This window comes from Oxyura jamaicensis, chromosome 4 (assembly GCF_011077185.1).
Source record: "Oxyura jamaicensis isolate SHBP4307 breed ruddy duck chromosome 4, BPBGC_Ojam_1.0, whole genome shotgun sequence".
In the NCBI taxonomy this organism is placed as follows: Eukaryota; Metazoa; Chordata; class Aves; order Anseriformes; family Anatidae; genus Oxyura; species Oxyura jamaicensis.
Genome location: NC_048896.1, coordinates 19722923 through 19749585, shown reverse-complemented (window position 1 = coordinate 19749585; position 26663 = coordinate 19722923). Strand labels below are relative to the sequence as shown.

The following is a 26663-nucleotide window of genomic DNA, read 5'->3' as shown; positions in this document are numbered from 1 at the left end:
AAAGATCCAATATACCAGCAGACTGAAGCTGCCAGTGAAATACATGTGCACAGGGGTTGAGTTAAAATCTCAGTGCTGAGGCAGCCACCAGCAGACATGGGTCATGCCTTCCTCCTTCCTCCGAGCACTACCACCAGGTCACAGCACTACCAGAAAGAACTAGAGAGGGTGCATAGCGAGGGAGGAAGGCAGGCCACTTTCTTCTATGCTGGGAACAACAAGAAGCAGATGTCTGCTGAAACAAGAATGGCGTCCACCCGCTGCAACTGCCTGGCTGAGGCTGAAACCCAAACAGAGGGGCAACAACCTCCCCACGCAGACACCTTGTAGTGGGTTTACGTGGCAAGGTTTTGGTAGCAGGGGGCCATAGGGGTGGCTTCTGTGAGAAGGATCTAGAAGCTGCCCCATGTTTGGTAAGGGCCCCACTGCTGACCAGAGCTGAGCCAGTAAGTGATGTTGTTTTGCACCTCTGTGAGAGCATATTTAAGACAGGGAAAAAAAAAAACGCTGCACCACACAGCAGCTGGGAGAGTGAGAGGAGTGAGGAACAGCCTTGCAGGCGCCAAGGTCAGTGAAGAAGGAGGGGGAGAGGTGCTCCAGGCGCCGGAGCAGAAGTCCCCTGCGGCCTGTGGTGAGGCCCATGGTGAAGCAGGCTGTCCCCCTGCAGCCCATGGAGTACCATGGCGGAGCAGGGTTCCACGCTGCAGCCCGTGGAGGAGACCACAGTGGAGCAGGTGGACCTGCACCGACGGAGGCTGCGGCCTGTGGAAAACCCGTGCTGGAGCAGATTCTGGGCTGGACCTGCAGCCTGTGGAGAGGAGCCCACGCAGGAGCAGGTGACCTGGCAGGAGCTGCTGCCCATGGGGGATCCAGGTTGCAGCAGTTTGCTCCTGAGGTTTGGACCGCATGGTATGGACCCATATCTGGAGCAGTTCTTGAAGAGCTGCTGCCTGTGGGAAGTCCACGCAGGATCAATTCAGCAAGGACTGCATCCCATGGGAGGGACCCCACAGCACGGGGGATGAGATTGATCAAGAAGGAGCGGCGGAGAAGAAGCGCTATAGACTGACCATAACCCCCATTCCCCGGTCCCCTGTGCTGCTCGGGGGGAGGAGGTGGAAGAGGGTGGATGGGGGTAAGGTGCTTTTGGTTTCTTTCCTTTGTTTCTCACTTCTCTAGCTTGTTAGTAATAGGCAATAAATCTTACTATCTCCCTATGCTGAGTCTGTTTTGCCTGTCACGATAATTACTGTGCAATCTCCTCATCCTTATCTCAACCCTTGAGCCCTTTTCATTGCATTTTCTCCCTGCTCCTCTTTGAGGAGCGGGAGTGATTGTGGTGGAGCTTGGCCGCCCACCCGAGTAAAACCACCACACACCTACACCCAGACAGACCTCCCGATGACTGAAAGAGCTGTCCAGACCCTCAGTTGCAGGGAACTCCAGAATCTGGAAGTTCCTCTAGGGCCTGAAGACAAAGGTGGGTGTCATGGGTGACAGTGAGCCCAACTGGACAAATTTTTAGAGCAAGTTCCCATGCAGCAGTAGGAGCTCACCAGGCAGCATAGGATCCAGGAATCCAGGTGAGAGACTGATGCATGGCATTGTACTAAAAGAGGGGAGATTTAGATTAGATGTTTGGAGGAATGTCAGAGGGTGGTGAGGCACTGGAACAGGCTGCCCAGGGAAGCTGTGGATGCCCCATCCCTGGAGGTGTTCAAGGCCAGGCTCTGGGCCAGGGGCTCTGGGCAGTCTGGGCTGATGGGAAGTGTCCTTGCCCATGGCAGGCGGTTGGAGCTGGATGGGCTTTAAGGTCCCTGCCAACCTAAACCATTCTGTGTTTCTGTGAATTCATGGCATTGGCCAAACGAAGCATTTCAGTGCTAAAACAACAGTGGAGCAGGGCACTTTTTGGTCAGTATTTCTCAGAATAACAAAGCTCAGTGTATTACAGGTCGGTCCAATTCCCCTGAATACTGACGTAGGAAATAGCATGTAAAGCATGAAGCCTTCAGAGATTTTAGTAACTAGAATCTACCAAAGGGACTTTTCTAGGAGTAAAAGCATTCACTGGTGGTTTGTTCCTAAAAGGAACCCCAGGAGAAATTTAAGTAGTATCTAGCTATTTGAAATGAAGCAAGGAAGAAACAAATGAACTAATTTTAGTGTCTTTTTGTCAAACACTTAAGAATGCAATAATGTTCAGAGTTTTAAATGTAATTGTAAGGGAAGAAATAACAGAAACACCTGAATTTACCTTGTTTTAAGGTATATATTGTGGAGGTAGCTGAGAAGTTTGTGGCTGTGATCACGTTCTCTCTGTTTGAAGTATCAAGTTCCACTCTTGTCAGTTTTTCAACATCACTGTGGAAACTGCTGACTTCCCCAGTTGGGAATGTCGCATTGGTCAGGTGGCCATCAGAGTCGTACCTGCAACACATGATGTTAAAGCGAGCCACGAAAATACATCACTGTTGTCTTGTAGATGCTACTAAAATTAAAAAAAAAAAAAAGAAAAAAGAAAAAAGAAAAAAGAAAAAAAGGGGGCAGGGGGGAAAGTATTGCCAACACGTTAATGAAAAAGTCAGTAAGCAATTCAAAACCTCTGGAGCACTGTTTCTAATGTGTCTCTTCAGTTCAACAGATTAACAGTTTGTTCTTTCTGATGGTTCACAGAGAAAACAATGCAGAACAATGGTTGGTGCTTGATACTGTTCCATATTAATGCCTCCCATCTTCAAAATCTTATTGATCCAAACATATCTTTACTCATCCAAGAGAGCTCACTGATACTGCAGATGTATTTGCATGAGTAAAACCAACCCATGTTCATAAAATATAAGCCTACTTGTGCAGGTAGGAAAGCATAATTAAGTTTTCACACTTTATTAACTGTCTCCCCTCACTCACAAAGCATTCCTCAGCTGGTATATCAACTGGCAAAGCCCCGCTGCCTCCAATGGGGAGCTCTTCCAATTCACATCAGCAGATGAGCTGGCCATGTCTTTCACTTTCATGTGCTGGCATCCTTTCTTTAGGACCCTTATTTACCCCCTAATTACTCATACAAAATCTGTATGTCACAAAAAGTATTGGTGAACAAAATCAGGAATTTTCTTTTCTACCCGATATAAAAAAGAAAAATAGAGCAGCTGTTCTTTTCAAATGAAACACTGGAAAATGAACCTAGCAAACATCTTGCATTTTTTTTGACAAATAAATTCATTAAATGTTAAATACAATATAACCTCTCTCTCTTTCACCTCTTCCTGTGCTCATGTATCACGCGATTTCCTCGCATTCCTCCCTTGTGACATTCTGTGCCAATTGACTGGGTCCCACACCCAGTGATTAAAACTGATTTAGAGCACTACTTTTCATCGTTAGAAATCTCCGTGAATGTTGGGCAATTATATTTCATTTACTGCTTGATCAAACAGATACAGCAGCTTGCTAAGTTATGTGAGTTTTCTACCATACCACAGAAAAATCCTCAAATCAAGCATTTTTAAGGTGTAAATGCAGACAGCTTATTGGAATGTAGTTGTGCTTATGAGTCAGGATGCACCTCTGCTAAGGACCCACTTTTGCTGCTGGATGCTGCTAATGATGAGATACACAACTCCCTGTGTAGCTGAAAATGGGAATCATAAGAATCACACAACATCCTGAGTTGGAACAGACCCATGAGGATCATCGAGTCCAACTCCTGGCTCTGCACAGGAGCACCCAGAAATACAGAATCATAGAGTAGATAAGGTGCTGAACAATTAAAATGAGGCTGCAGAGCACATCCCAAGATGGTCCCACTAACTTCAAGGAGAACACTCAGCTAAGTGCCTCAGTAACAGTGTGACCACTTAAAGGGCTTTTTTATTCCAGATTGCTCCAAGAATACAGCCCTCTGAGGACAGAATCTGCCACCTTTCACATGATGAATAGTAGCACACTTGGACTCTGTTCTTGTAGGGAAATGTCCTACCCATACTAATAGGGGCAGAATCACGACATATTTCTTAATGTTAATTTGGTGCCCAGTTATGCCACTGTTAATCATGCCGGTGACCATTTAATCATGCAAATAATTGCATTGATTTCAGTACTCACATGAGGAAGCGCTCACCAATATTAAAAATGCACACTTGGGGATAGAGCTTCACAATCTATTTGCATTTCTATGTGTAGCACAGTTAAAAGTTGTATCATTTCAAAGGGAAAGTGGTCTAATTAATTTTTTCAGAGAGGGTTGTTTCTTGCAGGTGTTTTCTTGTCCTTGATTTAATAGAGGCCCAGTGCCCCCCCTCCCCTTTTATGGCTTTAATGATATAATATTAAAAAAAAAAACACAACCTAGATGACTGAAATTGTACATTAGCTATAATTTTATGCAAGAGCTCTTTCAGTACTTCTATTCCATCAGATTAGAGTAGATGGATGACAAGTACTTTTGTAGGTGGTTTTCTACCTCTTAATAATCTCCCTCTGTGAGTGAATCTGACATCTAGGTAGATGTTCTGAACAGTTCATTATCTTTGCTCATATTCCGAAGTACGTGTGATATGTGTTGTTAAACAAACTCATCCCTATTTCAGCTTGACAGTGCTATGGGTTGAACTTTTGGATGTGAATGCAAAACTAGTTTAAACAGAAAAGGTGATTCTAAGCAATTGGAGAGTTGCTCATATGTTAATCCTCTTGGCTCCAATACTATGTTTATACATGACTTAAAGCAATTCACATCTAAGTTACCCTTTCCAAAAAAAATCTAATTTTTAAAGTGAAATCAGTGACAGTTCAGAATGTGACCTGTCTGGAAAGTAATGTTTGCTTAAAGGATGACTAAGGACCATCATCCCCTATGGCCTATTAATAGGAAAAAGGGGAAAACAAGTCTTGAAAACCCATCTATTCAGCACAGTTATAGTCAATTGTCCCTCTGACTGTAGCAGCTTGGGTGACACTGGTATCTCAGCCACTCAGGAAGTTGTAATATATTATGAAGATGACTTGAAATATTGGCCTGAACAATAAATATTAATAATATGACTTCACTATTTAATCTTGCTGTTATTTTTGTAACGTTAACAGCTGTAATTCTGTTAATTCTACTGACTGATCTAGATTGGTAGAAGTACACGGTAATGCAGTCGGTACAACTGAAAGGACAGTGTCCTTCCAAGTATCTCTGCATGAAAAAATCAGTATTACATACAATGAGAGGCACTTGCAAGCAGGCAAAATCCTTTAAAAGAAAATCTCACTAAGCATGAGTCCTACTTTAACAAACTACTTGCCAGAAAACAACAGGCATGAGCAATAATTGTCTGAAAAGGTTTACACTCAGGGTCTATTGGACAGAGTAGGAGTACTGATATTAAACCCACTGAGAAGCACATGACTGCACATAATCTGCTCTAACATGCTCAAATAATCAAGGCCCTGCAACGATGCATGTTGTTCAGCATTTTAAGAAGTAATATATGTGACTTGGAGCTACTGTGAAAGCTTTTTGAAAGTGTCATTGGTCCATGGTCGGGATTGATCCCATCCTCAGGTGGGGATTTAAATGGATCAGTCCTGGTGCTGAAGTTATTCCAAGGAAGCACATACTTGAATTCAGTTCTGCATATAATAGGTACCACTCTTCAGTTAACGTTTAAACAGCACCAGCACAACAGTGAGCTTTGTATTTTTGCACAATACTTTTAACTTCTATCAGTAGGTGTCTGATAATGAGAATGGAACCAGGAAGGCCCTGTATGGTTTTGTTTTTCTGCTTACTGTCAAAAATGGCCCTAATTGCTTATACTTAGATCAAGTCTGTCAATTCAGCCTGGTTTCGGCAGAATAATGGAAGGCAGAATAGAAAAACATCCCCTTGAATAACAAATCCCACACTCTAGGCAGCAGTTTTCTCTGCTTTTATCCTACTTGCAGTTTAATAAAATGTAATTCTAAAAAAACTGTAATGACGGTGACTCAACTGCCTCTCCAGGTGACTTATGCAGTAATTTAATTCTCCTCAATGTGTGTTCTGTTCATATCTCACCTGGACGTCCTTTCACTTTTGTTTTTGACTCCCATGCCCTACAGAAAGCTGGCAAAATTCTCCTTGAATTGTGAACTGATAGTGCAATGTTAACATATGACTTCCATCAATCACTTGTCACATCCTCTAATAGGGATTATGACAATTAATTATAAATAAGGAGAAATCATGATACTTCATGCCTCTTTATGAATCAAACATGAATTTTCTCTTGGGTTGCTCTCTCTCTGGGACCAGTCTGGGATGTTCTGACTGTATCTTTACTGTCTCGTCTTGCTCTTAAGGAGTCCTATCAAATGTCTCAACATCTTGCTTGTAAGGCCACTCCTGATACGTATCCTTTTACTATTACCTACCTTTTTTTTTTTTTTTTTTCCTTATATATCCTCTTCCCCTGCTGACAGGACAAGTCCATGCTTGTGGACTTCCATGCAGATTCTAAATTTCTTTTGTAACACTCCCTTTTCCTATGAGTATAGTAATTTTCCCTTCTTTAGCCTTCCTCAAGAATTTTGCAAATCTGTGATTCATATCACAGCTTGCCTCTACTTCTTTAGATACCAAAAATTCCAAAACCACATTTGCATTTAGAGAAACAGAGATTCACAGTAATATGAATGATGTACAATTTCAGGCAGTTTTTTGCTACATATAATGGGCACTATGCACAGAGCTTTTACATATGACAGGCACTTAAGAAATGATAGTGTTTCATATTGTAAAAGCTTGTACAACAGCACTGCTCGACCTTTCTCATACAGTGTTAGTAGCACGGTGTCTTCTGAAATTACTAGAACTGACTCAAAAAATTTCAATGTTTGTTTAAAATGGTGTTCCTTACACCAGGCACTTAATGTCATGGACTTACTCATACACAGTTGTCCATCCATTTTCATCGCTTTTGGTTGCTAGAAGTCCTGTGTTTCCGGGATATGTCATCAGAGCCAGGTTGTAGCCTTGGGCATAAACCCTTTTCAGAACACCATTGCTGCTTATTGTCAGCCAGTACACCTGGCCGCCTGGCACCACGACCCACAGGGGCAAGCCGCTCGTGTCTCTGCGGATGTGCACTGAATTCCCATTGCTGCTGGTGATCGTGCCAATATCCCCTTCACCGCTGTAGGTGAAATTGTAAATATAGTCCCTTGTGATAAGGTTCAGTGTGTGCAGGTGGGTGCCATTGATGGTGAACTGATACAGTTCTTGATCTGCTGGTGAGGCAATCTCGTACATGTTTGTGTCACTGAGGTGAGCCTTGTTCCGGCTGACCGTGCGGATGCGAACATTTCCAAGGTCTGCTACATACAGTGTGTCATCAGGAGAGACTGCTAGGGAAGAAGGTGCTTTCAGCTTTGCATCTTTGGCATATCCACCATCACCTGTGGGATAAAATGGCAGTTTTAGCAATCTGTAATGCCTGTATTTAAGCTGAACCATGAAGCCTGCCACACTGCTTCTCCTCAGGATCATTTACTTGTCAATAAAATAGTAACTTCTTCCCATTAACTAAACCCCATTATCTACAGTTGGTGCAATTCTAGATCAGTCTCAATAAAGACAAACTATAAATTATTTAATTTACATCATTTCTGCTAACTCCAAAACCTTGTTGCTCAGGGAAGTATTGCATGGCAAAATGTGAAGGAAAAAAAATTATGACAGGTAAGTTTTGTTTCCTATTTCTTGTCTGCTGGTATGTAGTCTGAGTAGAATTGTGATATAAATAAAACAGAAAATAAAAATCAGTAATTCGGTTAAAATGACAGTGAACCAAAGATTAGTTTGTACTTATTAAAAGCTCACACTACAGGAAAATAAATTATATTAGCCAAAAAGGGCCTTCAAAATCACCCCTTCTGATATTATTTGATAATTTACTTGGTATATATAAATACTGTGTATTTCAAGATTCAGGGAGGATATTTGCATGATCGTGGGCTGTATATGCATATCTAAATGACTTGACATGGCCAGGATTTTGTGTAACTAACAAGAAAGAGTATTAAGCCTCACTCTTGGAGAACAACATGTTACTGTTTCTATTGCTCCCCTTCTCCTGACTGAAAAATGAAATTTGATGGAGATTTTCAGCATACCCTTTGCTGCCCTGGAAACAGACAAATTAGCTGGTCTCTCTGCCAGCCTGACCCTGCCTTTCACCAACCTAGCACTGGCACAATCATTAGATTTGCCACAGGCTTTTTTTTTTTTTGCACTGAGGGGAGATTCCCTCAATAGGAACACTGGACAGGATCCTATTCAGCCCCGGTCCAACAGAGCCGTAACTGAAGCTGGCAGCACGTGGCAAAGCTCATGAGACTTTGATTAGCAACTCTGGGTCAGGAACTCACCTCCCATGGAAGACCATTTACATTTTTTTTCTCTCATTTCTTGACATAATTAATGTTTTCTTGTCAGTAATTAACCTTTTGCTCGAAATGGGGGGCTTAAGAATTATGATGGTATTACGAAACTGAACAAAATGGTTCTTGGAGATGACAAGATGACAGCACACTGCATTCCTCTGTAGATGGGAACACCCTCCTTTGTTCCATCATTAAATAGGTTTGTATGAAAAAAAAGTCAAAATTAGTTTTGTTGCGTTTAGGGGAGAGCTGTGCTGCTGAGAATGCCCAGGGGCATGGTGTGGGTCTGGCACTGGTGGGTCCAGTTTGAAAAGCACAAGGAAACAGACATTTTGAATAATGTGTTTCCATCATTTAGCTAGGTGTGCCATGGGATATGAACAATGGAAAGGTGTGAGCTAGTGCTTTTCACTGGATGTGGAACATTCTGGTACCCTCCGTGGTGAAGAAGGCTGCCTGATCCAGTAGCATTTAGGTGCAATCTGCACTGGGGCTGAGACTGTCTGCAGCATGAGTAAAGCTGACACAAAAAAAATACCTGGACATCATTTTGAATTGTCTGTAATCTCTGTATTCAAACAGGAAAATCTAAACCCACCCAGAGGTTCCAGTGCCAACTGAAAGACTCACATCTCTGCGCCCAATGGATTAAACAAAGAGCTGCTGATAATGTTTTCAGTTTTCCATGAAAACTGAACTATTGCTCAATTCTCCTTCCTTCTGTCATGTTGCTGGTTTGCAGCTGTGCTGGAAGGTCTCAAAGACCAGGGACAGGAAAAAAAAAAGCGTTGTCTTACCTGAAAAACAGTCACAATTAGGATCAATCTTGCAGTCACAATCTGATGGGGCTCCAGCGATTATGGAGATCTCACCGTTGGTTGTGACCTGTTGTATACGGTTGATCTTTCTTTCATCTGTCTCTGCAATGTAGAGGATCCCACTGTGAGACACAGCAATGGCTCTGGCTGACTCCAGGGTGGAATGGATGGCCACCTTGCTGACGATGAAGTGGTCGATGCCCGGCACCTGGCAGTGAATGGGGCGCCCTGCAATGATGCGCACGCGCCTGTTCTCAGAAATCTGCAGGACGATGTTGTTGTCCAGGACGTACAGCGAGTTGTCTAGGGGGTTCACTGTGAGGTCTGTTGGCCACTCTAGCCGTACCTGGAAAAACAAATTGAGGGGAAGACAGGGAAAAGAAGACAATAAAAAAGAATGATTATGACAATAAGACAGTTTTGTTCAACCATCTCTGATGACCATGTCATCAAGGCACTCAGTGGATTTGCCCACATATGCTACTATGGGCTACTAATTGTGTTTGGCAGAAGAAGTTTCTATAAGCATGCTCTTTTTGAGATCCAGCACCATTGTGGAACTAAATTTGATTTCAAAAGTAATCTTGCACCCTCTGAAATGTATTTGCACAAGTCCATTAAGGACAGAACTTTATTATACCTATGCACTCATGCAAATAAAAGCATACACTTCATGTCACGCCGTATCAGCCAGAAAATTCTCCAGGTCTGAGTGTTATTGTTCCAAGGCTGCAGTCAACACTGGCAGAGTGAAAAACATTTAGAGGCTGTCAATGTCCTAACACTTTAATTGAAATTGACCGTTAGCACAAAAGGAAAATGACATAGTAGGAGAGTACGACACATTGCCACAATTTAGTTACCAGGCCAGAAACGTTAATAAGACTGACGTGCCATATGAAATACAAGCTCATTAATTCTTTGTAACATAGTAATACACCAATATATCAGACTTCACATAATACAGTAGCTGAACCATAATTACTTATAATGATTTTGGTTTGTCAATTCAATATTTCAGTCATGGATTAAGGAAATTCTACATACTTAAGGTGAGCTTTTTGCCTTTTTCCATGCAAGTGAGAGTACCAAACAAGCAAAGTTTCCAAACCGTGTTGGACGAGATGCTAGAAGAATGACCCCACTCGTCTGATGCTTGTTGCATCAGGATCTGGAGGAATATAGCATGTTCCCAGTTAGAGGTAGGGCAGTCTGTCACCCTGAAAGACAACTGGTATGGAGGCTGCTGTCTGCAGTGTGTGCTTGCCACAGCTTCAAACTCCTCCTATTGAGAAAGCTCAGTAAGTGGTGGACTGGGAAACAGCAACGGAAGAGACTGGTCCCGCTCCCCAGCTAATGGCTGATAGAGGATTTGGGTTGCAGCTTGTCTGCAGAAAGGTCAGAGAACAAGTGAGTTGCAGAGATTGCAAGACAGTCTATTTTTGTCTGTCTCAGGGTGCTTTGCTTATTATCCTTTGTGAAGAGATGGCTGCTTTTATCTGAGTGGAATTTTTCTGGACTAAGTATTTCAGCTACCAGAAGAGAATAAATGCCAGGCAAAAATGCAATCGATTTATATGCAGTTGTCACAGAAGCTTCCACTATTTCATTTACCGATTTGGTTGCTTTTTTTTGTTCATTTTTCCACTGCACTAATTAAAAGATCTATGAACGCAGAGCCCACAGATGCTAATACAATGCTCAGCGCTGCGGAATAACATATGGTGGAGTGTGTGGCCATTGCAAGCCACCTGCTCGCCTGGGGTCAGCTCAAGCACCAGGCTGAATGCCAAGTCTCTGCCTTTTGCGAGCATCGGTATTTCCTGAACAACCTTATTTCCATGAGTACGTTGCTGGTTTGATAATTGATGCTTTAATAAAGCGAGGGCACTGTGGCTACTGTGTCTCGCCCTGCGTGGTTACATGGTACACCACATAATTACGAAGGCTCACGGAGTAATCGAACTCCTCCTCATGCCCAGTCCATTTTACTAGACAGCATAATAACTGGCATTAAGACTAATGCTGTTGGGTTCAAGATCTCTTCTGAACCAGGTGGTAGACTCATTCCAAATGATGATAAATGTGGTGAAACAGTTGGAAACAGATTCCTCCCATAAAGGTGCTGAATTCTGGGCATGTGAGATTGCCTGGATTTCACCCAGTGTGTTAGGGCTGCTGTGCACAGAGCTGCTAGTTAGTGTTTTCCTCGCTTCAGCTGAGAGCTCCCTAGGAAGCTGAACCTTCTGCAAGGCTATTTGCAGGAAATTTGGAAGAAACATATCTGCAATGTACCTTTAATGCTGAACATTTGATTGCTCTATCAAATGGATTATTTTTAATAGCAAACAGACATCCTTAACTGCAGTGCCTCCTTCACAGATCACTTTGCTGTAAAAATAATCTTTGATTAACCATAACTAGATTATTAGTGAGAAAAACTTCGGGCTGAAACTACCTATTTTTACCATAATGACTCTGCATAACACCTGCCATGTCTTAATACCCGGTTTTCCTTCATGGACCAGACACGTTGCCTTTGCCCCATTGACAAAATTGAATTCCTCCCACTGTGAAGGTATGTCTGGTGTCTTGCAGATAAACAGAGACTGATTTGGACCAAAACAACTTTTTCTCTGATGATTTGAGGCTTGTTTTGTTTATTGAGGTAGAATAAGCTTTTATGGAAATGTCCATTTCACTTGCAGTGAGGTGCCTACAACCCACGAAGAGGTTGAGCCTTAACAGCTGTTATTATCTGCAAGCACATTTGCTTTCATACTGATCAATTCTGTAAATCTAGCTGCATTATGATAAAAATAGATAAAATTTGAGCTGGGGACATGTAAATAATTCTGGTTACTGCACCTGACCTGTCACCTAGATTTTTGCAAAGCTCACAGAAGGATGGCTACAGCTTCTCATTCCTGGGTTTAAAGCAGTCATGGATGTATTAATGGTCTAATCCCAGGTGAAATATTAAAGCTAGCATGTATCTGTCTGAAGGCTGCAGCATAAAAACAGCTGCTGCTCACTGCAAGCTCATGCTAGTGCAACTGGAGGGAAAAAGAGGCCAAGTAAAACAATCAAACATAGAAACAAATACAAAATGCTGAGCATTCTCAATCTGAGGAAGAATTTCATAGATTTAGAAAACCGTCTGCATTGCTCTTGTCAGGATGTAGCTTCATGGCATCTTAAACCTGTGTGAGTTGGAGCTTCTGCCGTCCCACCCAGCCCTTCTCCCCCTGCAGGCCCCACAGCAGGACTGCTCTTTAAGTGCTCCTGCCGTCTGTGGTCACACGTTGCTGTCTAAAAACTAATCACCTCAATCAGCTTAAGCTGAAGGGTAAGTGCACCCTTAGGTTCACTGTTACCTTGGAAAGTCACTGGTTGTTTCTTTGCTTTGTGAGCAAGCTGCCCTCTGGCAGATTTCTGTGACCAAACCATCAGTTGTGCTTCATTCAAACCCAATAAACATATTACAGAGAAGCACTTCAATTCTCATCTGATATGACTGTGCCTATTAAAAAGTTTTTCCAGACAAAAAACTCAGTTAGGGTTAGAATATTAAATCAGTTAATATACATTTAAACTCAAGCCACTTCACAAGCCCCTGTAGAGAGCCGTCTCCCATATATGTGTATTTTTTTTATACCTAAAAATTGCGCCAACCACAAGTGTTTTTTTCTGATACATAATGGCTTCTTTTTTTAAGCAGTGTACAGAAATGGCATTGCGGATTACCCCGTTATAAACAAAGAGACAAGATTTGTTCAGTAGCAGTCAGCACATTACTTCACAGATAGAAATTTTCAGGTGACAATCCTGTTTTAGTTCACTGGAGATTGAGCATATGCAATGGAAATCACTGCGGAAACAAGTGAACCCTTGAGCAATGAGACCTTTTGCATATAAGTATTAACATGTCAACTTTTCTGGGAATTCAGCATTTAACTGTCAACATAAAGGCTCTCGCTATATCTAATAATCAATGTCTGGTTTGAGAAGTGCAAAATTAACACCTACTGGTCTGGCTTTCTAATACATTTTTTCATGTCAAGTGTTCTGGAAAACACAAAGTGCACTAAGATGATTTCAATTTAAATGAATTTCCACTGGGAGATCTACATTTAGGTTGATAAATAGCTCTCAGACCTGATTGATATTTTTTCCTTTCTTGCAAATTCATGTGTTTGTATAACTATCTACCTACCTATCTATCTGGTTTTGAAAACTTGAAAACTTTCTCCCATAGTAAATTATTAAATTAAATAAATAATGTTTTTTTTTGTTTGTTTGTTTGTTTTGTTTTGTTTTGTTTTTTCAAAGCAGCATTCACTGCTAATATACTTCTTGAACATACACACACACGGGCAAACATTTCAGTGTTAGTTCATGAAGAATACCATTTTGCTTTTGGTTTTGACCATATGGCTAAAACTTGTGCACATTTTGCAAAATAATTTACAACTGTAGCATTTTTGGTGTTTTTTTGAAAGAAATCAGATCAAACACTCTACAGATCATATCAAAGCAAGAAAAGTAATGAGGGAAAAAATTTATCCTTGTACTCAGATGCAGATTTCAAGAGCTTAACTGTTTGAGGTGCTGGAGTAAATTTCACTAGGATAGACTTCATTTATCGTGGAATAAAAGAAGCTGCACAAATCCATAAAAAGGCTTCACCACTGCTCTGATTTCTTGCCATGCATTGCTTGTATGTTTTAATTCAGTTTCATATAGTAGCACGAAATTCATGCCAAAATGTTTCTGATAGTCCTGACTGATGGATTACTTCCTATCTGTACTGCTCAGCATCAAGCACTTTTATTTACGCTAACTTTGTGTGCGTTCAGCTCTATGATATGCATTCGCAGACCTGATCATAACCTCCTCCATATTTCTCTGTTGCTGCTAAATTCGTTTTCTCATCTCCTCCTATCTATTCTCACTTCAGCTGCTGTCTCCAGTCCTACCCCTGTTTCACACCACAACGTTATTCTAAATGGTGTTTTATTGTTTTTCACTTCTCTGTCTAACTCCTTCACTTTTCTTCTCCTTCCCTCTGTGAGAAAAGGCTTGGAGGAAGGACTTGCCCAGGTGGTCCATTAGGGATGAGCATGTAGTTTGCAAGGCTGAAGGAGACTGGTTCTGCTTCCCTGAACGTTTTACAGGATGTCTCACTACATATATTTCTCTCTATTTTCTCACAGTTGACAACCACAGATATTTTTTCATCATCTTCTGTCAGTTTGGTCTCACTTCTGGGCTCTTTCTTTTGTTGACACTGACACTGTCAGCTCCCCTCAGCAGCTTAGCTTCTTCCTTAATGGCACACAGATTCAATTCAGCTCATGCGGTCTGACATGGGGGAACACTTCCCGCAGTGGGATTACAGCTTCCTCCCACACTGAATGAGCCTTTGTTTCTCATGCTCCTGATGCTGCATATTATAAAACTCGGAATAATGCAGTTCAGCTGTAGCAGCCCCTGCTCTAAACTTTACAAATGTTGCTTTCTCTGCGTTCATCGTTCCCCAGTGCAAAACCCAAATAAATGAGTTTTGCAGCCCAACGACTGCTTTTTTCTACCCTAGGCTGGGAAAGCAGCTGTGGCACATTTACAGATGCAGCTCGGAGGTTTAAGGCCACCAGCTCCCTGGGATCATGGCCCGGGTACTCTGCCTGCCAGCCTACCTCTGCCGTCAATTATTTCCAGCGGATGAGGGAGCAGCGGAGGAGCACAAAGGCAAAGACCACACCACTGGTTTTCACTGCTCATCTTCCTTCGCTTGCCACAAGCTTCGCTGTGCTCTCTGTTTCCAGCTCTCTTCTTGTTTCATAATTTCTTTTTATTTTTTAATGATTTTTTTTTTTTGTTTCACAATTTCAAAGACTGTATGAGGAATCTTGGGTCTACTAAACTGCTCTGGAAGAGTTGATTTCTATGGGGACAGGTTTCACGCCACCTTTATTTAGTAATAGAAGATTATCTAGAAACACATAAGCCCATTGACTATGAAAATCAGTGGGACTTAGATTCCTAAGCCATTTAAGTCTGTTTAAACATGGTATCCATGGTTTATACAGGTTATGAAAAAAATACTTTCTTAAACACCCAGAAGGAATTTAAGAAGTATTTCTAGCAGGCTGGTACCTCTGAGAGGAGGAATCTGAGACTCTTCAATTAAAATGTCTGAAAATAGACCATGAATTTGAATCTAACCCAAACGTGTCCCCAGTGCTGGAGTGGGAATAGATGTCCTCCAAACATACCTCTACTGTTAATTTGCATGACCAAAAGGAGGGAGAGGGAGTAGCTGGAAATCCAGCTAACAGGACTATCGCTGCTGTCCCTCACTTTCTAACTCACACTGCCAGGTCCTGTGCTGGGTAGATGAGATGACACAGAAGTAAGATTGCATAAATCTCAATATATCTCTCACTAGTTTTGGCCTCATCTTTCCATTCTGGGTCCAGAATTTACGGATGCAGAAAGCCATTGTGCTGCCAATGCATAAAAGGTGGGAGAAAGATCTTGAAAAGCTTAAACTGAGACAGTAATTAAAAGCTGTTTGAGAATAGTGAGAGGTGGGAGCTAGTATATTGTAATGTCTTTTGCTTTCAGTAACTCCTGAGGTTTATGAAAGCATCTAGCCTGAAAACTGAGAGGAAGAGAGGATACACTGAAATGAAATTTCTAAAACTGAAAAAAACTCCAGCTCACAAAGATAGCAAAAACTCTCCCTGAGAGCAACACCAGCTGCTGTGAACATGTTGCCCAAATATTCTGGCTCTGCCCTGAACGCTGAGTCAAACTCCTTTTTTTTTTTTTTTTTTTTTTTTTTTTTTTGTAATTAAACCTTCCTATAAGCTTGGGCCCAGAATTCTGTGATTCTGTCTCTGCAGAATCATGAGCTGTGATAGCGGTGCTACTCCTTGGGCAGCTCTCCCCTGGCCCTGGGCTGGGCAGGAGGTGACACCGATGGAAGAACAAACTAGTTCTTTACCAAACTGGAGCAGAGAGTACACATTTTTTCACATATTTTTTCACAAGTATTTACACAGTAGATACTTAAACTGAGCAGAATCAGTGTAATTCAACTAGCTGTCATCTTGCATTGAAAGCAAATGCATACTGCTCCTAGACTTCAAACAGCTAATAAAAGTACTTAGGCATCCTGCATTTTGCAGAACAAACAAGAAAACTGTACTCCTTGCAGAAATTCTACGTAACTATAATTTATATTGAATAGATACTTGCACGAAAACTCACTGGAGAGTATTTGATCCTTGTCTGAGACTATAAGCAGGCACTCTGTTTTAAATTTTTGTCAGCTAAGGGCATTGGTTATTGCTGTGATGCATATTTGGATTTGCATTATCAGATTGTGCCAGAAAAGTATACAATGATAAAGTTTAGGACTAATGTTCTCAAGATAAATTCAAGATGTATTCAGAAAGGCTCTCAACTTCTCTAGCAGATCCTGGATCTCAGGTTCTCAGTATTTTCTAGATCTAGAAAGCAACAGGAGTCTCTCTACACAGTGCTAGATTTAGATACTTCTAGAAACTGTTTTATAAAACTTCTATTTTCCTTTATTCCTTAAAACCCAAGAACAGTGAAACAAATAGTATATGTTATGAATCCTCCTGGATGGGAGCATGCAAAAATCATTTCACAATGAAATGACTGGCTTACGACTAGGCTACTTATACCAAGTTTCAGTCATTTGACCTCTCCTGATTCCCTGAATTTTTGACATACCCTTTATGAACCATTCAACATGCTTATTATAGTTCATACTAGGAATAGCAAAAAACGTTGGCTTTGTTGTTACCACTGATAAGGACACAGAAATCTAACTCTGAACTGGCAAGAAAAATTGAAGAAGAAATACATATGGATGGAGGACCTAGAGGGTTTTACATCATATCATGACTTTCTCCAGTTTTCTCCAGAGACATTTACATGCTGTTCAGTTTTCCATTTTGCTTTGAGCAGTTGATTGAATGGCTATTGAGTGATGTTCAGGTGCTTATGATTTTCCTGCAATGTGACCTATATTGCTAAACTTCATGAATTTATCCTCCAAGGCAGTGTATCATTTTGCATGCCATTCCCATCCCAGTGGAATCTATCAGCAGGAGATGAGGCCCAGTTTGTAAAAGCTGCATGTCCTTCAGACATTTTTTGCTAATTTGTTTGTAAATGTGAGCGCTATTGTCAGAGTAACATACAGCATAAAGTGCTGCTCTCTATCATTTTGTTTGCATCTCTCTGTGCCCAAACTTGAGAATGCACAGCTATAAATGCAACCTCTGTATGGCATGCTACAAATGGATACAACCAATTTCTGTCTTGACATTTGCTTTTTTTTCCCCCTCCACTAACACATTGCCTATTCATTCATTTTTACTTGGCAGAAACAATGGTAGAAAAGATGCTGAAGCCAAACCAGCATCATGAAGAGCAGAAATCAGGCGTTCCTCACTGCCATCTCCCAGGCACAGCCCCTTACTTCTGTGGTTGCCACAGCTTGCTTGTGTTTGACTTCAGCAGCTTGTAAGGATAAATCAGTCGTAACAGAAATACTGGAGATATCGCTAATACCTCCAAAGAAACACTTCCCGGTAATAAACCTTTTCAGCCTTTGTTTATAACTAGCTTTGAGACCCAAGAAGTACCCAGACAGCAAGGGAACAACACCCTCTAGAGTTCCCTCATGCTGACATGCTTCAAAGTCCTGCCCTTTGTAAGCAGTTATTATTACAGGGTTGTTTTGACAGGATCTACAGACTTTCAGGTTCCCCTTAGCACCTGGAGCAATTTGCAGGCCAGACTGATCGCCGTGCTGGCTTTTCTGAACCCCCTCCCAGCAGTTGCTGTGGTGCAATGCTTTCAGTCATGCAACCATTCCCACACTTGCTTTTATAGTTTCAAATGCAGCAGTTTGCAGCTATGTAAAATTTAAATGACCTGACAATAGAATTAAATGCCTACATGTTTTTATTTTTCATTTACACTGGTTATATTTGTTTAATTTCAGCAAGCTTTCACCTGACCTGCCATGGAGAGACCAAGAGTACAAAGACCAGCTCCCACTCTGATAGGACAATCTAACTCTGACTTAGTGCAATAATTTCTTTCCCTGCAGCACAAAACATCTCTGAAGGAAGCACATCATCACCTCTGGTGACTGTGGGCCTCAAAGCTCTCCTGTGTTCAAGCTCCAGACTTATTTGGTCTCCCTCACCCTAGTTCTGCAGAACATGTCCAAATGCCCAGAGCAGAACACGCTGGGCAACCTGAAAGATTTGGAATAGAGGCAATAAAGCCAGCTCCAAGTGAAGTTATTCACTTTATAACACACAAAACCTGCTGCATCTGTGCCTTTTACTCCACAGATTGTGTTGGGTTGATTGGTGAGAGGACGAGAGGTAAACACACTCAGTACCAGCCCTGACAATCTTAGAAAAATGGCTGAAGTAGTAATCACCTCCATCAAAGCACATATTTCTTAAATTACAGGTAGGCATTATTACTAGTGGATGTGGATGAACAACTGGATTGAAAGAAAAGGAGTTACACTGCCTACTTGGCTTGCCTCCACATGCTTCCGTCGACACCTACATTCCTTTCTCATCAGTGGGCTTGGACTGCTGGAGACACAGGCTGGGCTTTCACTATCTGACTACTTATGGTAGCTCTGCAGGACATGTAAAAACACATATACGTACATGTATGTATATAGACATAGTTATATGTGCATATATAGGTATCTATTAAGTATAAATATATTCTTCATGCATACATTTTGTCCACTATGTCTCCTCAACAGATGAAAAAATCAGATGTAGTCACCAATGTATCTCAACCCACTGTAGATTCTCACCAGCCTGGCAAAGCTGTGCTAAAAATTTACAGCAGCATAATTCAGCAATGCAGATACAGGACCTCTGCCATAAATAACTCATCACCAGACTCCATCATGCTGAAACCATATTTAATCAGGAGATATAATCAAAGGCTACTTGTGCATACAGACTAAGACGTGAAGCAACCAGAGGAACTGGATGCTTGAGAAAGTGACAGGAGAAACTCAGTACTAGCCAGCCCTGGTTGCACCCAAGAACACTGACACAGGGCTGAGCTGTTACCTTCTTGCCAGCTTGCCAGCCATCTACTTCTTGCAGATATTTCTTACTTCTTGCAGCTTGTCATTAGAAAAAAAATAAATCTGTCTGTGAATAGCAAAAAGTCGGATAATGAGCATGATCATGAGCAGCAGTCTGTCAGGTCTCCTCTTCACCTTGGATCACATGAAGTATACAATGCTCCATTTCTCAACAGTCAAGAAAAAGGATGTGATTGCTGAAAGAGCTGATTAAAATGTACATAGTATTTTTACTCAGTAGTAATGCATTATTTATGGCAGATAATTGAAATAAATTGCTGTTCTACAGGTGACCAGTAGAAGAAGAGCACTTGGGACTTTAAGGAAGAAATTGCAGCATGACTTCATCACATGGTATCTCACTTCTATGACTAACATTTCAAATTCAGTGATAGAATAATTTGATTAGAATATTAATTAGCTGTGATGAAACCGTCCTGCTTTCTGTTAGATATTCTAAAAATCACATTATACACCTACAAGTTTCATTCACGAGCTCTTGCAGGTTCTTTTCTACCTGAGGTCCTAATCCTATGAGCCTCCCTTCTCTCTGTTCCTGTTAAAGGGAGGCTACTTAACCTCTCCTCCATCCCTGGGAAAAGATTATTTCATCTTCTACCTGAAGATCTTTTTTTAAAAAGGTTTTCAGCTTGTTTTTTTCTTCAAAGTACGGGTACTAGTGACTGCTTTTTCCTGCATATGCTATTATCACTGGAATTATTTTGTACAGGTTTCTGGTTACCAAAGACTAACTTCAATTATTCAAGGGGGGGTTATTTCAGAAAAGGTTTGAAAATGCCTCCATAGAGGCTCTGGCCCTGAGCTGCTTTGGTCTGTCCTTCAGAAGCACATACATCCTCTTAGGATAGTTTCCCCTTGCTACTCGCTTGCCACCCACTACCCTTTCAATTAAGCTTGTCAAAGCACCCAAAGAAAAGCCCTGGTTCCACTGAATTCAGTGGCAAAACAGCTGCTGATTTTGCTGGGACCACGACTTCCACTCTTGTTAGATCCTCTGGTACTCCAGCAAGGGCAGAGAAGAAAGGACAAGAAATTAAGCAGCAGAGGATAGGACAACTTTATACTGGAAAAAAAATAACGGCTTTTCTGGACTACTTCATACATCAAGAATTAGAAAAAAATAACAACAAAGCTCTGGAAGTCTCCTGTGAGGAAGACCACAAATAAAGGGCTAATAAATCATCGTTTGTGCTTTGTGTACTTTCTGTTCGGAGATTTCAAGCATACATATAAAACATGCTTCTGCAAAGCACTGAGATACACAGCGCAAGGATTCTGAATATTTGAGATGCATTTATTATGCTTAACTAGAAGAGCGTGGCAAAAAGCCTCACCCAGGACTAAAAGCAAATGAAGAGCAGTAGTTTTGCAATGTTTTGCTACAGTGAGAACCAAGATGCTGCTTTTTGATGGCATGTAGCTCTCTAACACGATGACAATACTAAGTACCCGGTGTTAAAACAAGACAAGACGAAAGCATTTTTTGCTTTCCACTTTTACAAGAATGCAGTTTAAACTGTCAGGTTTGTAGAGAAACACCTGAAAAGACAGTGTGTGGTCCTTCAGCCTGTAATACTAATGAATTAATTGGCTCTCTGTAATCCTGCAGTTGCTTTGTGATATCCTGCTCTCACCCTGGCTTGAAAGTACTTCAGCCCAAAATTCATTTGGGTTTTCTGTCGGCAGCTCACTCCCCCCCTTCTTCTACCCACTCATCAGATCATGTTTTTGTCTTCACATTTTCCTTTCCTGTCTCCAAATGCACCCAGGGAAAGTCCTGTTCAGGCTGCTTGCTCCAATGAGCAGCCCCTCATCACTGCTCTCAAGTGAGGTCACTGTGTCCTGGCAGCTTTTTGTTCTGCTCAGAAGGCTTCCACAATGCCACTGAAGCATATTGTGCCCGCGCAGACGCTAGTGGGTAATGCCTGCAGCTCTTGTGACTGCAGGAGCAATGTCAGTGTTTGCTTTGTTGAGAAATAAACTACATTTTAAAGTGATTCTGCTCATCTTAACTCCCATTTTGCAGCATTCTGTTCCTCACTTCACTATTTCATGGAGGTCTTCGACAGGAATACTTACTGCTCTCTCCTCCGCACCAGTCATTCAAGGCAGGCTGCCCAGCATGTGGCATTCTTGCCACGTGTGGGTCCCTGTCCAGTTACTCCCCTTTAAACCCTACTCTAGAAATGTGCCTTTTAATTTGACCTATGTAAGCAAATTACCCACATAAGTAATGCTGTCACATTTTTACGAGGGAGCAAAACATTTTGCAGTGTCACTGAAGTTTATGCAAAGCAACACAATATAGATGGTTCCCTCACACAAAGAACTGCTGAACAAAGGCTGATGAAGTGCAAATGTCAAGAAAAAGTCTTCAAACCAGACCTTTCATTTTGGAACACAGCAGTGACAGTTATTAACACCATCAATCAGGCTGGAGCTATTGCTTTGGCACAGACTCATGCCTAGTGGGACTGACATCAGCTTGAGAACAAGGCCGTGGTTACAGGCTAAGAGAAAGCTCTTGGGATTCATTTTCTGTTGCCTTGCAAATGTTTAGTCTCTCCATTTGCAGGGAATGTGCTCAAGATTGGTTTAAACTATTCCCAAACACTAACTGTGCAGATATAAACGACTTGAGGTTCACAGTGGTGGAAATTCAGCCCACATATTTCTCAGGGGAGGAAAGATAGGGGATGAAATTGCAAGATGGTCAAAATAGCTCCTAATTCCTTTTCAGCTCTCACCACAGCAATGGAGGCAGAAGAGAAACGAAGCTTATTGCTCAAGCTGAGTGGAAGTGTTTTTTCTTTTCACACAAAGCCTCCCACAATGCCAATATAACTTCTATGATCACTGGATCTAATGAAGTCCGTTTTCCTAAGGACTTCTGTCTCATGGCTGACTGACTTGGGAGTTTAATAAGATCCAAGCACCAAATGAAGCTTCTCTTCTGAATGGGGCATTTATTAGATCCTGAGTGGAATCTCTGGAGTTTAATAAAAGGAAGCTCATGCTGCAATATTTCCTTTTGAAAGGGCAGTTTAGGTCTTTCTCCTGCAACTGGATTAATATTTTTTATGGAACTTGTAGGAATTTAATTGCTGTGAAGGCTGGTATTCCTCTACAAATTTGTTGGGAATCAGCCAAAGATTTTGATTTACTGAGAGGAAAAGAATACTGACAGATGGACAGACAGACATTCCCACACAAGCAACGCATTCTCATTTGCTATCAATAACTAGGCTAAAAATTGTTATACACCCTAGGGATGCAGCAAACACTATGAGTGGGCACATCAGTGAAAAAAAAGCAACCCCTTTGCCTTTGATCTAGACCAGAACTGAATCCAGATTCATCAGGCAGTAAAACAGACTGAGGATCCCCTCTCTTCTTCTTTCAGTCTCCACCCCAGTCTCCTCCCTTAGAATGTCTGTCATTGCTTGTGCCCGGGATGCCCCAACACAGGTCCTGCTGTGGGGTGACCACCCCCAGCCTGCCCATCGCTGGTGCACATTCAGAGACCAGCCAGCAGGGCAGCAATGTGAGAAGTCAGTATGAGTATTTCAGACCAAAACATGTCTGTGATTTAGAGTACCTCTAATAGTCTTTCTATCCAAAGGGAATTCGAAAGTTAGGTGCTGTAGCAGGTAACTTTGTTCTCTTTGGTTGGGCCTCTAAAGGAAATTTTTGGTAGAACATAAAGCTATGAGATGAGTCAATCCATTGAACCTCCAGATTAGATGCAAATATCTAAGGTTCAACATGGGTTTACTGTTACTTAACTATTCACTTAACCTACAACAAAACAGCTTTCTAAGAACTTTATCTTTTCTTTGGGAGAATGGGAGCCAGTCCTAGAAGAAGCCAAGGACCAAGCTGCAGAGGCACTCATCTGAAAAGTCCAGCATTCAGATTCTGGCTATAGATTAGTGAGGTGAATATTTAAATTCACAAATCAAATGAATACCAACATCCCCTTTTGATATTATTGAAAAATGTTTTGCCTTTAAAGTTTAGCTCTTGCCATGTGATGGTATTTGGGGTTTTGTGGACAGCATTTATGCATAATATGACCAGTTCTACACAAAGGAAGCTACTGGGTAGCTGATCCTAATGTAAGTGACTGCCAAAATCCCGGGACCTATGGTGAGTGCTGAGGATATATACACGTGTAAGGCATATTCACAGATCTTGTTCTGAAAAGCCATTTTCTTTCGATTTTCTCCTTTTTAACTAATTGAAAAACACTAAAATAATTGGACTTGCATGGTGCTGAGAAGAAAAGTCATCCAAGTTTTGTACATGCAGAAATAGCACTGAGAATACTAGCATACCATATAAATACCTCAACCTAATGTCCTTTTCCTTCTAAATTCAGATTAACAACCTCACAGCGGAGTATGAGATCAAAGTAATTAGTCAGAGTTTGGTGCTTTATTTACCACAACACATAATATTTTCAACCCCAGCTGTCCTTACCCCCACCCATCTCCTTTATGAATGCAGAATACTATGCTTAAGAATGAGAAGGAAGTGAATAACAAACACAGAATGATTAATAAGAAGTGTTTCTGTCAAAACTGATATTGGAATAAATGATTAAACCCGTCATAATCAACTCATATATTAAACTGAATGCCTTAAAGTGAAAGCTTGTCATTTATAGTAGTTTTCGCAACGGGCAGTTATTCTATGTGTTTACTTCAAGAGTACATTTTTGTATTTCAGTAAATCAAGAAATATTGATTTTGAGCAAGCCATTGATTTTATTGTCAGAGTGAATTTAGCTTTGAGAATTGATTTTATTAACCTATTTCATAAGTCCCTCTCAACACACAGTTTGTGAGCAACCCACACTCTTGATGTAAATGCCACTTGTAATTTAGCCAAAAAACAATTTAATTGGAGATGGCCAAATTCAGTTTTCATTTATGTTTATGTCATTCTGGAAAAAAACTCAACAGTCTTGCAATGATATACAATTGTTTCTAAGTGAAAATATCATTCCATAATATTCAATGATATAATTTCAGATTAACAAGCCTGACTTCAATGGGATGTGGTTATTTCATACAGTTTTTTGGTTATCAGTAACAATTTTGGACAAAAAAAACCACTATCAAGTGAATTTGATATGCCTACTTTTCAGAACATGCATTCTGGACACTTATTTAGAATCTGTGTTTTACTGGGTATGTGTAAATAGTCAAAATTCTGTATTTTGTGAAAAAATTCAATACAAAGAATCACTAAAGAACCCACAAAAGACCCTATCCCTGCAGAATGCTGATGTCTTAAGAGCAATATGGAGAAGAATTTATTTTATTACATGCTTTTTCTTATCTATGATTTTGCAAAAGTTCTTTCTCCGTGGCATTGGAACTATGTTGTAGAGTAAGGTAAACTAAATCTTTTTCTGGTAAGTAGCCAGCCCACCATAAAAAAGGATTTTAGGGGACAGAGAGATTTAAAACTTTGGTATGTTTGATTTCAGCCCCAAAAGCTTACCTTTTTAATTTCATTTTCATTTTAAAAATAAAACCATTTTATTTCCACATTTGCCAGACCCCCTGTTGCAAGTTATTTGCTAAAGGGTATTTGCATTTTTTAAAAGGAATTGAAAACCATCAAAATGAAGCATCACATTTCAGCTTTAGTGAGACATTTTGTTACTGCGCAAAATGAGGAAAATGAGCAACATTTGCACATAGAGAGTCACACGTTATAGGACCAGGAAAAAAATTACATGTACGACCCTAGATACAGATCACAAGGAGAAGGCAGGGAGCAGACATTCCACCTGGCACTACTTCTTGCACCAGATCTCTAATCTGGTTACTGATGCCCCCGGCAGATGTTATGTGTATCCAAGAAGCGAGTAAATATGCTTCAGGCAGCTCTAAGTTCCATGAAGCATCACTACTGCCAGCAGGTCTGTAGCAATGGAGCTGAGAGTCACAGTGCCTCCAGCTGAGGAGCACGGGTTGCTTCGCTGGGTTCCTGCTTATCATCTGCAGGACTGTCCTGCAAGAAGAGGTGCCAGAGCAGAAGCCAAGGTGCCCAGAAGCAATATGACCTTAACACAGTTAGTAGGCTAGTGTAAAATCAGGTTTAGCACAGCTAAGCCACTTGACCCTGTTCTGCTTCACATGGAAAAATTATATAACTACTGGACCAGAGAGAATAAGGAGGCCTGTCTATCAGTTCCCCTCCCTGCATTTCCAAATACTTAGTGACATGTGAAGTGGAACGGGGACATGATTTTCAATTTTGACTCTAGCAATACAATCCCCAAGCGCTGCTGTGATGGTAGCATCGTATTCCATTGTTTGTCCCTGTGAAATTTGATAAAAACTACCTGAAACATTGACCCTGTATCCCACATGTATGTGATTACAAGATCACAGTAAGCTGCTATTATTCAAACACTACTCAGAAACTAGGAACAAGATCTTGCAATTGTTATGCAGCATATTTTAAGTGATTTTGCAACTGTGAAGGACTGAAGAAAGGGCAGGGAGAAAATGAAACGTGAAGTCAACTGGATCCTGGTTATTAGCTTACACAGTCCATAATATACTTTTTGTATGCTACATGAATGTTTAAAGTTTTCTTCAAGTACAGCTTTTCCCTCATTTTGAGTCTGATTGCTATTGGCAAAGGCCAATCCCTTCCTTGTGCTATCTACAAGCATGGCTCACTGACTAGTCAGGAGTACCATTTGTGTTTCTTCATGTTTATCTATATATCTTTTTTAGTATAAACTAGAGAGGCGGTAAGTGTGTTTTAGTCCAATTTCTTTTACACTGCTTTTGAAATAAGAACTGAAAAGCACTTTGAGAAATGTATTGAAATGCAGTAGCTTCACTACAGTACTGCTATTTTGTAATTACTTACTGTAATGCTCTTCCATGATTTAGAATAGACTTAGATGTCAACAGAATATATATTTTTTCCATTTAGTAGTTCAAGCAAATAAGTCTGAATGCTGGACTAAAGGGAAGCACTCTAAACTTCTCATAAACTCATCGGAAGCTGTATCTCAAAGTAGCAAGCAACTTTCTAAAGCAGTATATACTCATTATATAAGCACCTCTACAAATTCACATGCAACCTCCTGGATAAAATCAAGTGTGTAGTTTTGCATTTATATAATACACCTTATAATAATAGTGTGAATGGAAGATCCACTCCATACTGGTTCAGAATACTCTGATTCAGAATAT

The 26663-nt window shown here is 41.0% G+C and overlaps 1 protein-coding gene across 8 annotated transcripts in view; it reads right to left on the bottom strand.

The window, feature by feature from the left end:
• The window catches only part of TENM1 (teneurin transmembrane protein 1), an 895307-nt gene that overhangs the window by 22555 nt on the left and 846089 nt on the right, over positions 1-26663 (bottom strand). For all 8 annotated transcript variants that reach the window (XM_035325181.1, XM_035325182.1, XM_035325183.1 and 5 more), the window contains 3 exons: positions 9213-9579; positions 6918-7428; positions 2258-2430 (listed from right to left, as the gene is read on the bottom strand). In XM_035325181.1, coding sequence (XP_035181072.1) covers positions 2258-2430; positions 6918-7428; positions 9213-9579 — 1051 coding nt within the window. The remainder of the gene's footprint in view (positions 1-2257; positions 2431-6917; positions 7429-9212; positions 9580-26663) is intronic.